This window comes from Sesamum indicum, linkage group LG5, assembly GCF_026168435.1.
Source record: "Sesamum indicum cultivar Baizhima isolate 11 linkage group LG5, ASM2616843v1, whole genome shotgun sequence".
NCBI lineage: Eukaryota > Viridiplantae > Streptophyta > Magnoliopsida > Lamiales > Pedaliaceae > Sesamum > Sesamum indicum.
Genome location: NC_142661.1, coordinates 16,071,531 through 16,082,972, shown reverse-complemented (window position 1 = coordinate 16,082,972; position 11,442 = coordinate 16,071,531). Strand labels below are relative to the sequence as shown.

Genomic DNA, 11,442 nt, shown 5'->3' with positions numbered 1-11,442 from the left:
CATAAAGGGCTAATCTGCTCATTTGCAATATCACTTGGGGTAAATTGCATTAAACCCTATTAATAAACATAAATACAATAATTCAATTAATAAGCTCACGCTACAAAATTGAGATTACCATAAATTTGCATTAAGTGAGGTAAATATCCACACTTTAAGTGAAATTCAAACATATAATATCCATATTTCTTAATATTAAATTAAAATATATTATATTGAAGTCTCTTAATATCAAATTAAGTTCTATAAATATTATTTGTCATTTACAAAATTATAAGTTTTAATTGTGAAGTCCCACTTCAGCCTTTCCCATGCCGGATTCATTGCGTGACAATGGCCTTTCCAATAATATTTGATTCTTCAACTATCCAATATTTGCAAATGGTACACCTTATTCTATTATAACAATATACTCATAAAAAATAATTTAATAATTGGGACGAGTACATATTTTAATCTTCCAACCTCTTTCCTGACTACCTCGATCTTTTCTGTAAGTCAGCAAAATCTTGATTTGTATATTTTATCGTCTGTATCTAGAAAAAAGAATTCAAATTATGTAACGAATTATATTGTATTTTTTATTTTATTTAATATATACATGACACGTTTATTAAATTTTTTCTTAAATAAAATAAACTTTATACACTAACGTATATATAATATTTAGAGTAGAAAATACAATAAAACTTGAAATAAAAATTCAATTTTCCTTAAACACAAAGCTAAGTTGAAATTTGAAAGGCTCTCGACCTCATCACTGCTTCGATATTTGAGGTGACTTTTGACGATAAATTTATAAGACTTATAAAATTAGAATGAAAAATACTTCACATGACAAATATGTGTATGATACAAATATTTTAATTTGTACAATTTTTAAAGTGTAATTAAGGGGATTAGAATAATTACCTTTAGTAGGCTGGCGTAGCGGGAACGGCAAATTAAAAGTTAATATAAATTATTTAAAAATATCAATTATTTTTCTCTTTTATTAATTTAGTATAGATAATGAAAATTTAAATTATCTTGTGCATGTAGTGTGCTTACGCAACAAATAAATGATAATTTAGTTTAGTGGTTAAATTAGAGGTCTTGTAAATAAGTTGGAGGTTATGAATTCAAGTCTCACTATACTGTGGATATTAAATTTGTCTCACTTAATATAATTTTATTATAATATGTATGCATTTAATGTAATTTATTCCCCTATAAAAAAAATAACAATTTAGCCCACAAGAGATTGCTCGTATTTTCCTGTAATATATATTTGCCTAATTTAATATAAATTTATTATAATATCGGTTTATTATATTGTGATGTGATTGTCTCACCAAAAATGAGAGCGGGAACGGCAAAACTCCACTATAAATGCAGCAGCAGTCCTGGCGTAGTCGTAAGCTGGGCAATATCTTCTATACTTGGAGTTCTTACCACCTGATTTCTTCACTCCCACACAGTAAGTCTCTCTCTCTCTCTCTCTCTCTCTCTCTCTCTCTCTCACACACACACACACACACACACACACACTAATTGGACTTGCTGTTTCATTTCATGGATGGTCTTGAGGATCATCTTCATTATGTCCCAAGGATGGATTTACCTTCAATATGTTTTTGAGGGTTTTACTTGTTGCAACAGTTGGTGTTTGTAATGAGTGCAATGAAAGACCTGACAGCGACTAACAACTTAATTGACAAAGGTTTGTTGCAAACAACAGAGTTGTACGAGGTAGGGGCACTCTTTTGTCGATGTTCTTGAAACCCTTCTTCTCTTTCTACAATAAAACTAATTATTAATCGATATATGTTTGTTCAACGAATTAGTACTTACTGGAGACGAGTGTGTATCCACGTGAAGCTGAATCTCTCAAGGAGCTTAGAGCTCTCACTTCCACTCATCCGCGGTAATTGCTTTCCCTTTAAATCTTGCTCCACAGTCTGAACTATAATATTGCTACACGATCTTCGTATTTTTTCACACTTGCACGACGTTCTTGGATCTCGGTAGTGGAGAAGGGGCTAATATTGTGAAAACACCAATAGGCACGAGAGCTCCCTGAACAAAAAGAACTCGCAATGTGATCTCTAAACTTTTAAAAAAGAAGTTCACTACTTTCAATTCCTTCAGGAGTTGCTTTGCCCTTTTATTAAAAGTTCAGGGGCTCGGATTGTCTTTTCTTTATCCTTCTGCCTGTTATTATTTTCACGGAGGGGCCTCTAGCATACAGTTTGGTAGTAGGACTGAAAACGAAAGACATTCTAAGGATTGTGATATTTTTAAAGTTGTATGAATACTAGAATCGAAACATGAACATTCAATTCGCTTGTGAAAAAATATGATGAAACATTATATTTCTCTAGCGACATATACTCAACTATCTTGCGTAGTTTGAATGCGTAGGAACCAACATAGTTTATTGATGTAGCATTTTTATTTAGAAAAATTCTTGCTTGGATCAAGTTTGATCGAACTAAATTAATTACATAGCAAGTGTATCATACTTGTCATATAATTGATCAAGTTTAGCGGAACCCTCTATTTGCTATTATTGTATTGATTAAAATGCCATAAAGTAAATGTATCTTTTTTCCTACACTAGGGCATTCATGGGTACTACACCTGATGTTGGGCAACTTATGGCCTTGATCTTAAAGCTAATTAATGCAAAAAAGACGATTGAGGTTGGAGTGTTTACTGGATATTCCTTGCTCCTTACTGCCATTACAATTCCCGATGATGGAAAGGTTACTACAACTCATCATGTTTCTTGCACGAAAATATACCTTACAAGTTGTACTTCAAATTAAAAACGTTCAATTTTCACAGATTACTGCCATAGACGTCAACCAAACCACATATGAGATCGGGTTGCCTATAATTGAAAAGACTGGGGTCAAACACAAGATCAATTTTATCGAGTCGAAGGCTCTTCCTGTTCTTGATCAATTACTGGAAGATGTAAGAACCATCATACACATTATTTACACTAGAAATAACATAGTTAGTCATCTGACATCATTTGTTTTCGATCTACGTTTCTGGAACAGCCCGAGAACAAAGGAACCTTTGACTTCGCTTTCGTTGATGCTGACAAAGACAATTATAAGAACTACCATGAGAGACTGTTGGAGTTTTTGAAACCTGGAGGAGTAGTTATTTACGATAATACGCTTTGGGGAGGGTCAGTTGTCACGCCTGAGGACTTGGTTCCTAAGAGCAGACTAGCAATGAGGAACGCTGTGATTGAGTTTAACAAGTACTTGGCAGCTGATGCTCGGGTCCAAATTTCTCAAGTTCCTGTCGGTGATGGGATTACTATTTGTTGGCGTCTGTGAGCAAAGAGATGTGAGGGTCCGTTTTCGATTGATGGTGTATGCGTGTAATAAAACGAGTGGTCTTTTCTTATTCGTAAAAAGTCTAATAAGCAAAAAGTTCCCCCAGACACTTTTTGTATTTCTTTTGAAAAGACGCGATGCATGTTACGATATCAGAGGTAGTAAATTTCTTAAAAGTTGAGGGATTGTGTAATGTTCATTTTAAGTAAAATGCTAATAACGCTTTCAATGTAGAAGAGATCTTGATATAATCATTTCCTGCGCTGCATTTTATTAGTCTTGGGGTAAATTTTTTTTTTCTTTTTTAATATTAGAAAGTATCACGTGCAATATATGTAATGTGTATTTTTTATTTTATAGAACTTCACCTTATTTTAGTAATATTAATTATACATCATTATAATTTTCTCTGTTGCTATTATTTTAGCATACGATCATTCACACGAGATAGTAATTAAGGACGAGCAAAACATATTTTTAAATTCGGAGTGGGCTCGTTGGTTCAATTAGGAAACGAACCTAAGGTCGGTCCGAGTATGAGTGTAAAAATCGAGAAGGTTAAACCCAACATAATCCGATAAAAAACCCAACAAAATCGGTGAAAATCGGCCAGACCTGGCCAAACAGATTTATATTTGAATAAAAAAAAAGAAGGGAGATGGCGTCTGACGACAAGTCGAGCTGGTGGCAGATTGGGGAGTTATGGCATCGGATGGTGAGTGGAGAAGAAGGAAAGGGAGTTGGTAGGGGAGAGAAGGAAAGGGGTGGTGGAGGGTGGGGGTGAGTAAGGAAAGGGAGTGTGGGGGACTGAGGAAGGAAGGGTAAATTATATTTTTGGTCTCATAAGCGGACATGTTTTTAATTTTAATCCCACACTCAGGTCAATTTGCACATTTAGTCCCATAAGTGGATTTCTTTTTCAATTTCAGGATCAAAGGGGGAATTTCGTTAAAAACTTAACGCCAGCCTCAATTTTTTAACGGAATCCCCCATTTTAATTTTAATAAAGATAGAGGATAAATAATCTTTTAATTTTAATAATTCAAAATAATTTATACAAGTGTGATAATTTTTTTATTTAAATTTATAATTTAGTAATAATTTTATTAATATATCGTAATATAATCTCTAACTTTTGGTAATTACAGAAATACTATCGGAGGGTATTTTTGTATTTTTGAATAATTATATTAAAATTTGACCAAGTTAAAAGGGATATTTCCCAGTTTTTATTGATTATTTTTGCCAAGAAAAGTAGCTATGTGTGGTTTCTATAACGTTCTAAATGATAACGGTAGTTTGTGTAAATGGAGTAAATATAATTATCCCCAAATTTAGAATAAAAAATCCAATTAACACATGTCATATCACAAGTCAAAAATTGTTCTTATTTCAATTGATCCAAAATGTCCTTTTACAATACATTTTGTGACACTTTTTAAGGATAAATCTTCTGTATTCAACAAAGAAAGTAAATATATATAGTAATTATACGTATCACAAGTTTGTCTTTAACAGGCGCCTATAATGTTTATTAAAGAGGAACGACAACACTGCTGCGTGTAATCTTCTAGACTTGGACCTCTCCACCTCACTTCTTCACGCCCAACACACCAAGTACTTCTCTCTCTCTCTCTCTCTCTCTCTCTCTCTCTCTCTGTATACAATTTCATCAAATTTCAATCTGTGTTCATCTTTAATTTGCTGGAAAAGTAGTTGTTTGTGATGAATTCTTGACAGCCTTATTTGAGTTCCAGATGTTGTGCATATGCATGTGTTGTCTTGTTCTCAAAAGGGGTTTTATCGTTTTCCAATGATTTCTTGTTTATATATAGGCTTAGGGTTGCTTTCCTGTTTCAAGTTTCAATTTTTTTAACTTGAATTGATCAACTGATTTTGCATCTATTTTCTGTGATTATAATTTTTTCAATCCTGAATAAATTGGAATATGCAAGGGATATTGGGATTACTATGCTTGGTGTTATACACTTTTTTAAATTACAATCTTATGTGAACAACTGCACCAATCAACATATCACCATCTAATAATCTTCATAATTGACTGGCCACTATTATTAAAAATAGACTAATACCCGGATTTGAACCCATGTCCGCATGATCATGACGTTTCTTTTTCGTGGACTAAGTTAAATCTAGTTGAACTTGGTGTTTTACATTAAATTTCGGGCACTTTTGACTTGTGCACATCTTCAGCTTTTCCAACTTTGCTCGCCTCAGTTGATGTACAGTCATTATCTTCAGGATTCATGTCCATTGTGTGTTTGAGGATTTTACTTGTTGCTGCAGTTGGTGTTTGTAAAGAGTGTGATGGAAAACAAAGCAAAGAGGATCACTACCTTTATGGACAAAGGTTTGCTGCAAACAACAGAGTTATACAAGGTAGCTACCCACTCTTTGGTCGATTTTCTTGAAATCGTTCTATTGTTTTTACGATTTTGACGTAAAACTAATCACTCAATGTTTCTTTAACGAAGTATTTATTGGAGACGAGTGTGTATCCACGTGAAGCCGAATCTCTCAAGGAGCTAAGAGCTCTCACTTCCACTCATCCCTTGTAATTGCTTTCTCTCTAAATCTTGCTCAAACTTTTGAACTAATATTTCCATTGATAATAATTTGAGAACACTGGTAGGAGCAAAAGCACAAAACCTTCTTGAATAAAAACAAAATAGCAACGTCTCTTAAACTTTTAAAAAAGAAATTCGCTAATCGAGTTCATTAGGGAGTTGCTTCACCTTTTTATTAAAAGTTTAGGTTATCGCGAGTTGAGGGGGTTGGATTGCTTTTTCTTCTTTCTACAAGGGATTTTCTGCCTATTATTATATTCATAGGGGGCCCTCTTGCATTTAGCTTTAGTACTGGGACTAGAAATGAAGATATTAATGACTGTGATGTCTTCGAGTGATATGAACACTAAAATCGAAACTTGATCATTCATCACTTGTGAAACAATATGATGAAATGCAGCCGCTTGTACTCAGCTTCTTGCGGAGTCTGATTGCATAGCATCTCTGTTTGGTTTTATCATAGTGGTTAAATCATAAAGTAAATATTTATCTTTTTCACCAGGGCCGTCATGGGTACTGCACCTGATGCTGGTCAGTTTATGACCTTGATCTTAAAGCTAATTAATGCGAAAAAGACAATTGAAATTGGAGTCTTTACTGGATATTCCCTGCTCTTGACTGCCCTTACAATTCCTGACGACGGAAAGGTTACTGCATGCGGTTTTCATAATATTTCTTGCACGAAACATATCTTACAAGCCATAATATATCAAATTAAAAACATTCAGTTTTGCAGATTACTGCCATAGACGTGGACCGGAGTGCTTATGAGATCGGATTGCCTGTAATTGAGAAGGTTGGGGTCAAGCACAAGATCAATTTTATCGAGTCTGAGGCTCTTCCAATTCTTGATCAATTACTGAAAGATGTAAGAACCACAACACATATCTATTCATGACATGATACATAAAAGTAATATTCTTAGCTCATCTAACAATATATCATTTGGTTTCGACCTACATTTTTTGTGCAGTTCGAGAATAGAGAAACCTTTGACTTTGCTTTCGTCGATGCTGATAAAGTTAATTACACAAACTACCACGAGAGAGTGTTGGAGCTGTTGAAACCTGGAGGAATAGTTATTTACGATAACACGCTTTGGGGAGGGACAGTTGCAATGGCTGAGCACTTGGCTCCGGTGAGAAGGTTGGGAACGAGGAGCGATGCTATCGAGTTTAACAAGTACTTGGCAGCTGATGCTCGTGTACAAATTTCTCAAGTACCTCTAGGTGATGGTATTACCATATATGGTCGTTTGTGAACGACTAGATGTGATGGGGTTTTATTTGGTTGATGGTGTATGAGTGCAATAAAACGACAGATGAGATTCTCTATTCCCAACTTATGTTTCATCTCCTACTGAATTGTTGGATTAATGTCGTATGAACAAAGAAAATACTAAAATACGTACTGACAACCTCCACTTCTTCAATTTCTAAATAAGAAGCTAGCTCAGTGTCTTTCTATCCGTTTTTAGCCTCATAATTTGTTTGTTAAAACATTGCGCCAGTATATTTATCTAAGAATTGTAAATGAAAAAGATAATTTAGCATCTATATCAATAAAAAATCAATTTTTAATTGCATTATGCACTCATGGGCGAATAATTATCTATATCTTATACTAATATAAAAAGAAAATGCACTTTTTACTTATAATCGGAAAAGTGTGACACCACTATACCAATTTGTTTGTTGTGTCAATAGTACCTTAAATTTTTTTTTTCTTTTCTTTCTTTCTTTCTTTCTTTTTATTTTTTTATTTTTTTTTTAAATGTGATATGCTGGTTTATCTATATATATATACTAACTATACTAATATATATACACAAAATATCTTTTACACACAAACGACGAGTTATGACACAACTACATCAATTTCGTTCTTGTGTCAATAATACCTTTAAGTTGATCTTTTCTTTTTTGGTTTGAAATATAGTGTGTTAATTTATCTGTTTTATTGTTATTTATAACGTATGTTAAAATTATTTATTATATACACATAAAAATGTCATGTCACAGCGGCTAATATATATATATATATATATATGTAAAGTGTAATAAGATAAAATATATTTGTAGTAGCAAACTAGGTCGGCTAATTGGTACTTATTAGTAATTATTGTTAACTAATTGCAACGTAATGACTGATGGCGTTGCTATTCTTGACTTAACTAGATCACACTAATTAATAGGCTGGGTCTTCACCTAATATATTTAGGGGTTAATCAAATTCAATTTATCCTAATATAAAAATTGATATAGTTACAGAGTTTTCCTAAAAAAATTTAAAAAAAAAAAGTTTTTAAAATGGGTTAAATTCATGTGGCTATATACCTTCTCGAATTTGATATTTTCCATACATGGAAGGTGATCCGGAGGCTTCTAGAACTTCCTTCCTATATGAGGTCGAGCCGGCCCTAAGCTACCCAAAAACATGGTTTCTAATATCAAATGAAAATTGTCAGGTTAGTTAAGAGGACCCCTTAACTAAGACACTCCAATGCCTAAGTTAGTGAAGGTGAAAAGATGGTCAAAAGCGATTTAGAAGAGTTAATGTGGTCGAGAGCATATTAATAATGACGTACAATAAATACTTTCTAACAGTGGTATTTATAAATTCAAATGTTCGTACGCAGGACCACGTGGCGTTATCTTAAATAGGGTGTCGGACCATAATATGTTTGTGTAATCAAGCTTATAAAGATATTCTCAAATTATATAAATCCCGCAACCATCATATTGGCAGAAGAAATCAAGCCGTGATTATATGGCTGAGAGTGAGCGTCCTTACGAACCATCATATCTAGCCAACAAATTGCTGCTTCTTACTCTTGTCTTATTCAAATCAAGTCCCGCAGGATCATAATATTTACACAGCAAATATAATACACTGATTGGTTATTTTTTTTAAACTGAACGTTGATTTGTTTAGGTCTTGTCAAATTTGATTATGGTAAAAACTTGACACTGATTTTTACTGTGTTTGATGTATGTGTGGTGTGAGTTTATAAATAGAGAAACAAATGGACATGCGCAAAGAAAAGAAGTCATCAAAACATTTGAACCGGTTCTCTTCTACATAGGAAGAAAGAATGAGAAAAGAATAGAGAAATGGGCAGAAACAACAGAAGAAGAAAACAAATCCAATTTCAGAAAGAATTGATGTAGGGTTTGAATCACATGTAAGAAATAAGCAATCCAGCTCAGAAATCAATGTGTCTAGCGCTATACAAATAGTTTGTGATCAATGAATGATGTAGGTGATGGCCAAAGCAACCAGCATTAGCACATATGCTATTCCTTGATCAATTGCTACCCCTGCAAAATCACAATTTCAAGAATCAACCAACCATCATCATTAATTACAAAAGGAAAAACACCCAGTTTTTATCATTTTTTTTCAATCATTTATTTCCTACATTATAACTCACCATGTCTTAAAACAAATTCAATGCCGAAACCGATATTTTGATCACGATTAATCAACATTTGTATGGTGTTTAGCTATGATGTAAACATTTGCTCATGGGATTTAGCTAAGGCAGTTAGTTTTTTTTGGCCTAGTCTTCAAAAACATTAGCTAACAATCCTTACAAAATCATAGTTAATTAGTATTCACCACAGATTTTTGTCTTTTACTACGATAATTGACTACAACAACAAAAAGAAAATATCATATCTTGAAGTGTATCTGAAACTATTGGATGAACAGCGAGTGAGAGAGCAAAACCCATCAAATCCCGCTATCCAATGATCCTAAACGGACTGAAAGTTGGACCAGAAAAACGAAACTTACCATCGCTTGAAGGGGCGGGTGCCGGCGCAGGGACTTGGCCATTTGTCGGAGCTACCAAGGCCAAAACAAGAGCAAAGATTGTCATCACAGCCCACAATCTCATCATCTCCATATCCTTTAATTTTCCCTTTCTTGAAAAATTAGAGAGATTTGGGATGTTCCTATGTTTGTTGGGTCCTAAGCAAGAAATGAATGCAACTTATATATGAACGGAAGGGGGGGAAGAGAACAAATGATCCTCCCTGTCAAAATTTTTGTTTCCAGATTATAAGGACCCAGAGGGATGCTGGGAGCCGTTGATGGTGGACACGTGGACGGCCAATAACACATGCACGTTCTATTTCCAGGTATGATTGAGCTGTGCACAGTGGAGTCCAAATTCAAGTTGTCTGGCCCCCAAACCCACATGCAGAGAATGATTGAAATTGTGAGTCAAATTCAAATATATTCTGCCCCTCAATCGATTTGATATTTGAATTTTCAAAAAAGGATACGCAGCCGACTCAGACCGTTGGACAGGAGTTGGAGACAACCTACACCAACCAAGAACATGCTCACACACCCTTTTTGTTTCTTTTTTAAGGTAAAGTAGTTGTTTATATTTCTTTAAAATCGAGATATTCATAATTAATATACAATTGTATGCTCCAAATCATCAAAGGAAATTAAGAGTGGATTGGAATATAGTCCATACATATGATTGATTCCAACTCAAATATATAGTCTTGTTTGATTTTGTTTTCATTCTCGATTTTTAATTATCGGTATTCTGAAGTGGGTTTTTGTTTTTGTATTGTATTTTGTGTAAAAATGAAAATATATTTGAGTTTGAATCTGTAGGAAAAGACGGAATAACATGAAATGTGTTTGAGTTAGTAAATTTTATAACAGTTTCTCTGTTAGAAATTATGTAAATAATTAATTCCCCAAAATATAGTTCAATCTCACAAAAATACAACATTCGATTAAACAATAATTTTGTTTTTTAAACAAAAGACATATTATAGATTATATACGGGTCAAAGTTTGGTCCAATTGGACCAACACCACAATGACCTGAAATATGATCGAGTCATCCTCCACAGTTCATCAATTATATTATAAATATATGTATGAGATAATTACATTTTCTATTCTTAAGATTTGATATAATTATACGTAGTCCTTTTTTTAATTTGAAAAATTATATTTAATATTTTTAAAGTTTGCTTTCGTCTAATAAATAAACCAAATCGTTAATTAAAATTTACTGAATTTGCTGCTATTAACAACAAAAACTGATAAAAATTAATAAATTATCCCTAATTGACTTATTACCGATTCATTGCAAATTAAATAAATCTTTTTGTGATCCAATTACCCTAATATATCTCCACGTGTTAATGCATTTAAAAAGATATATTTTCACTATTGTAAGAGTAGTTCAGTTAAAAAAAAAGATATTGTTTAACTTGCATTAAGTCAATATTAATCAATCGATGATAAATATCAATTTTCATTCAGTTCTAAATTTTTTTTATAAGATCTTATAAGCTATATAAAATTAATATATCATAAGGCAAAATATCCCCATTTATACACTCATACACACTCTATCTCTCTCTCTCTCACACCCACACACACTCTCCTCACTCTCTTAATTTATTATACTTATTGTTTAACATTAATTTATAACTAACAAATTAACATTGCATTATATTTTTTTTTTAATTTTTGAT

At 33.0% G+C, this 11,442-nt stretch overlaps 3 protein-coding genes across 4 annotated transcripts; 2 read left to right on the top strand and 1 right to left on the bottom strand.

The window, feature by feature from the left end:
• Window positions 1-1,333: 1,333 nt before the first annotated feature.
• On the top strand, window positions 1,334-3,574 carry LOC105161996 (cation-dependent phenylpropanoid and flavonoid 8-O-methyltransferase 1). The gene is made up of 6 exons (XM_011079896.3): window positions 1,334-1,459; window positions 1,642-1,731; window positions 1,827-1,906; window positions 2,603-2,747; window positions 2,830-2,961; window positions 3,051-3,574. Exons 2-6 carry the CDS (start codon window positions 1,654-1,656, stop codon window positions 3,336-3,338), a joined length of 723 nt encoding a protein of 240 aa, XP_011078198.2. The 5' UTR covers window positions 1,334-1,459; window positions 1,642-1,653; the 3' UTR covers window positions 3,339-3,574.
• Window positions 3,575-4,861: 1,287 nt separating this feature from the next.
• On the top strand, window positions 4,862-7,267 carry LOC105161833 (cation-dependent phenylpropanoid and flavonoid 8-O-methyltransferase 1-like). Of its 2 annotated transcripts, none has more exons than XM_011079652.3 (6): window positions 4,862-4,955; window positions 5,646-5,738; window positions 5,834-5,913; window positions 6,429-6,573; window positions 6,663-6,794; window positions 6,900-7,267. In XM_011079652.3, exons 2-6 carry the CDS (start codon window positions 5,667-5,669, stop codon window positions 7,185-7,187), a joined length of 717 nt encoding a protein of 238 aa, XP_011077954.1. In that variant the 5' UTR covers window positions 4,862-4,955; window positions 5,646-5,666; the 3' UTR covers window positions 7,188-7,267. The 2 variants fall into 2 exon arrangements, with proteins under 2 accessions (XP_011077954.1, XP_011077955.1); XM_011079653.3 differs by having other exon boundaries at window positions 4,882-4,955; window positions 5,601-5,738.
• Window positions 7,268-9,055: 1,788 nt separating this feature from the next.
• Window positions 9,056-9,944, bottom strand: LOC110011980 (arabinogalactan protein 41-like). Its single transcript, XM_088880451.1, has 2 exons — window positions 9,725-9,944; window positions 9,056-9,246 (listed from the first exon to the last, which is right to left on the bottom strand). The coding sequence occupies exons 1-2, from the start codon at window positions 9,834-9,836 to the stop codon at window positions 9,173-9,175; spliced, it is 186 nt and encodes a 61-aa protein (XP_088736577.1). The 5' UTR covers window positions 9,837-9,944; the 3' UTR covers window positions 9,056-9,172.
• Window positions 9,945-11,442: the final 1,498 nt, after the last annotated feature.

Excerpts from the sequence above, each read along its gene's own strand:
- LOC105161996 (XM_011079896.3), top strand. The coding sequence starts at position 1,654 with ATGAGTGCAATGAAAGACCTGACAGCGACTAACAACTTAATTGACAAA. Across the intron at positions 2,748-2,829 it reads CAATTCCCGATGATGGAAAG|ATTACTGCCATAGACGTCAA; the intron begins GTTACTACAACT and ends CAATTTTCACAG. Across the intron at positions 2,962-3,050 it reads TTGATCAATTACTGGAAGAT|CCCGAGAACAAAGGAACCTT; the intron begins GTAAGAACCATC and ends TTTCTGGAACAG.
- LOC105161833 (XM_011079652.3), top strand. The coding sequence starts at position 5,667 with ATGGAAAACAAAGCAAAGAGGATCACTACCTTTATGGACAAAGGTTTG. Across the intron at positions 5,914-6,428 it reads CTCACTTCCACTCATCCCTT|GGCCGTCATGGGTACTGCAC; the intron begins GTAATTGCTTTC and ends CTTTTTCACCAG. Across the intron at positions 6,574-6,662 it reads CAATTCCTGACGACGGAAAG|ATTACTGCCATAGACGTGGA; the intron begins GTTACTGCATGC and ends TCAGTTTTGCAG.
- LOC110011980 (XM_088880451.1), bottom strand. The coding sequence starts at position 9,836 with ATGGAGATGATGAGATTGTGGGCTGTGATGACAATCTTTGCTCTTGTT. Across the intron at positions 9,247-9,724 it reads ACCCGCCCCTTCAAGCGATG|GGGTAGCAATTGATCAAGGA; the intron begins GTAAGTTTCGTT and ends GTGATTTTGCAG.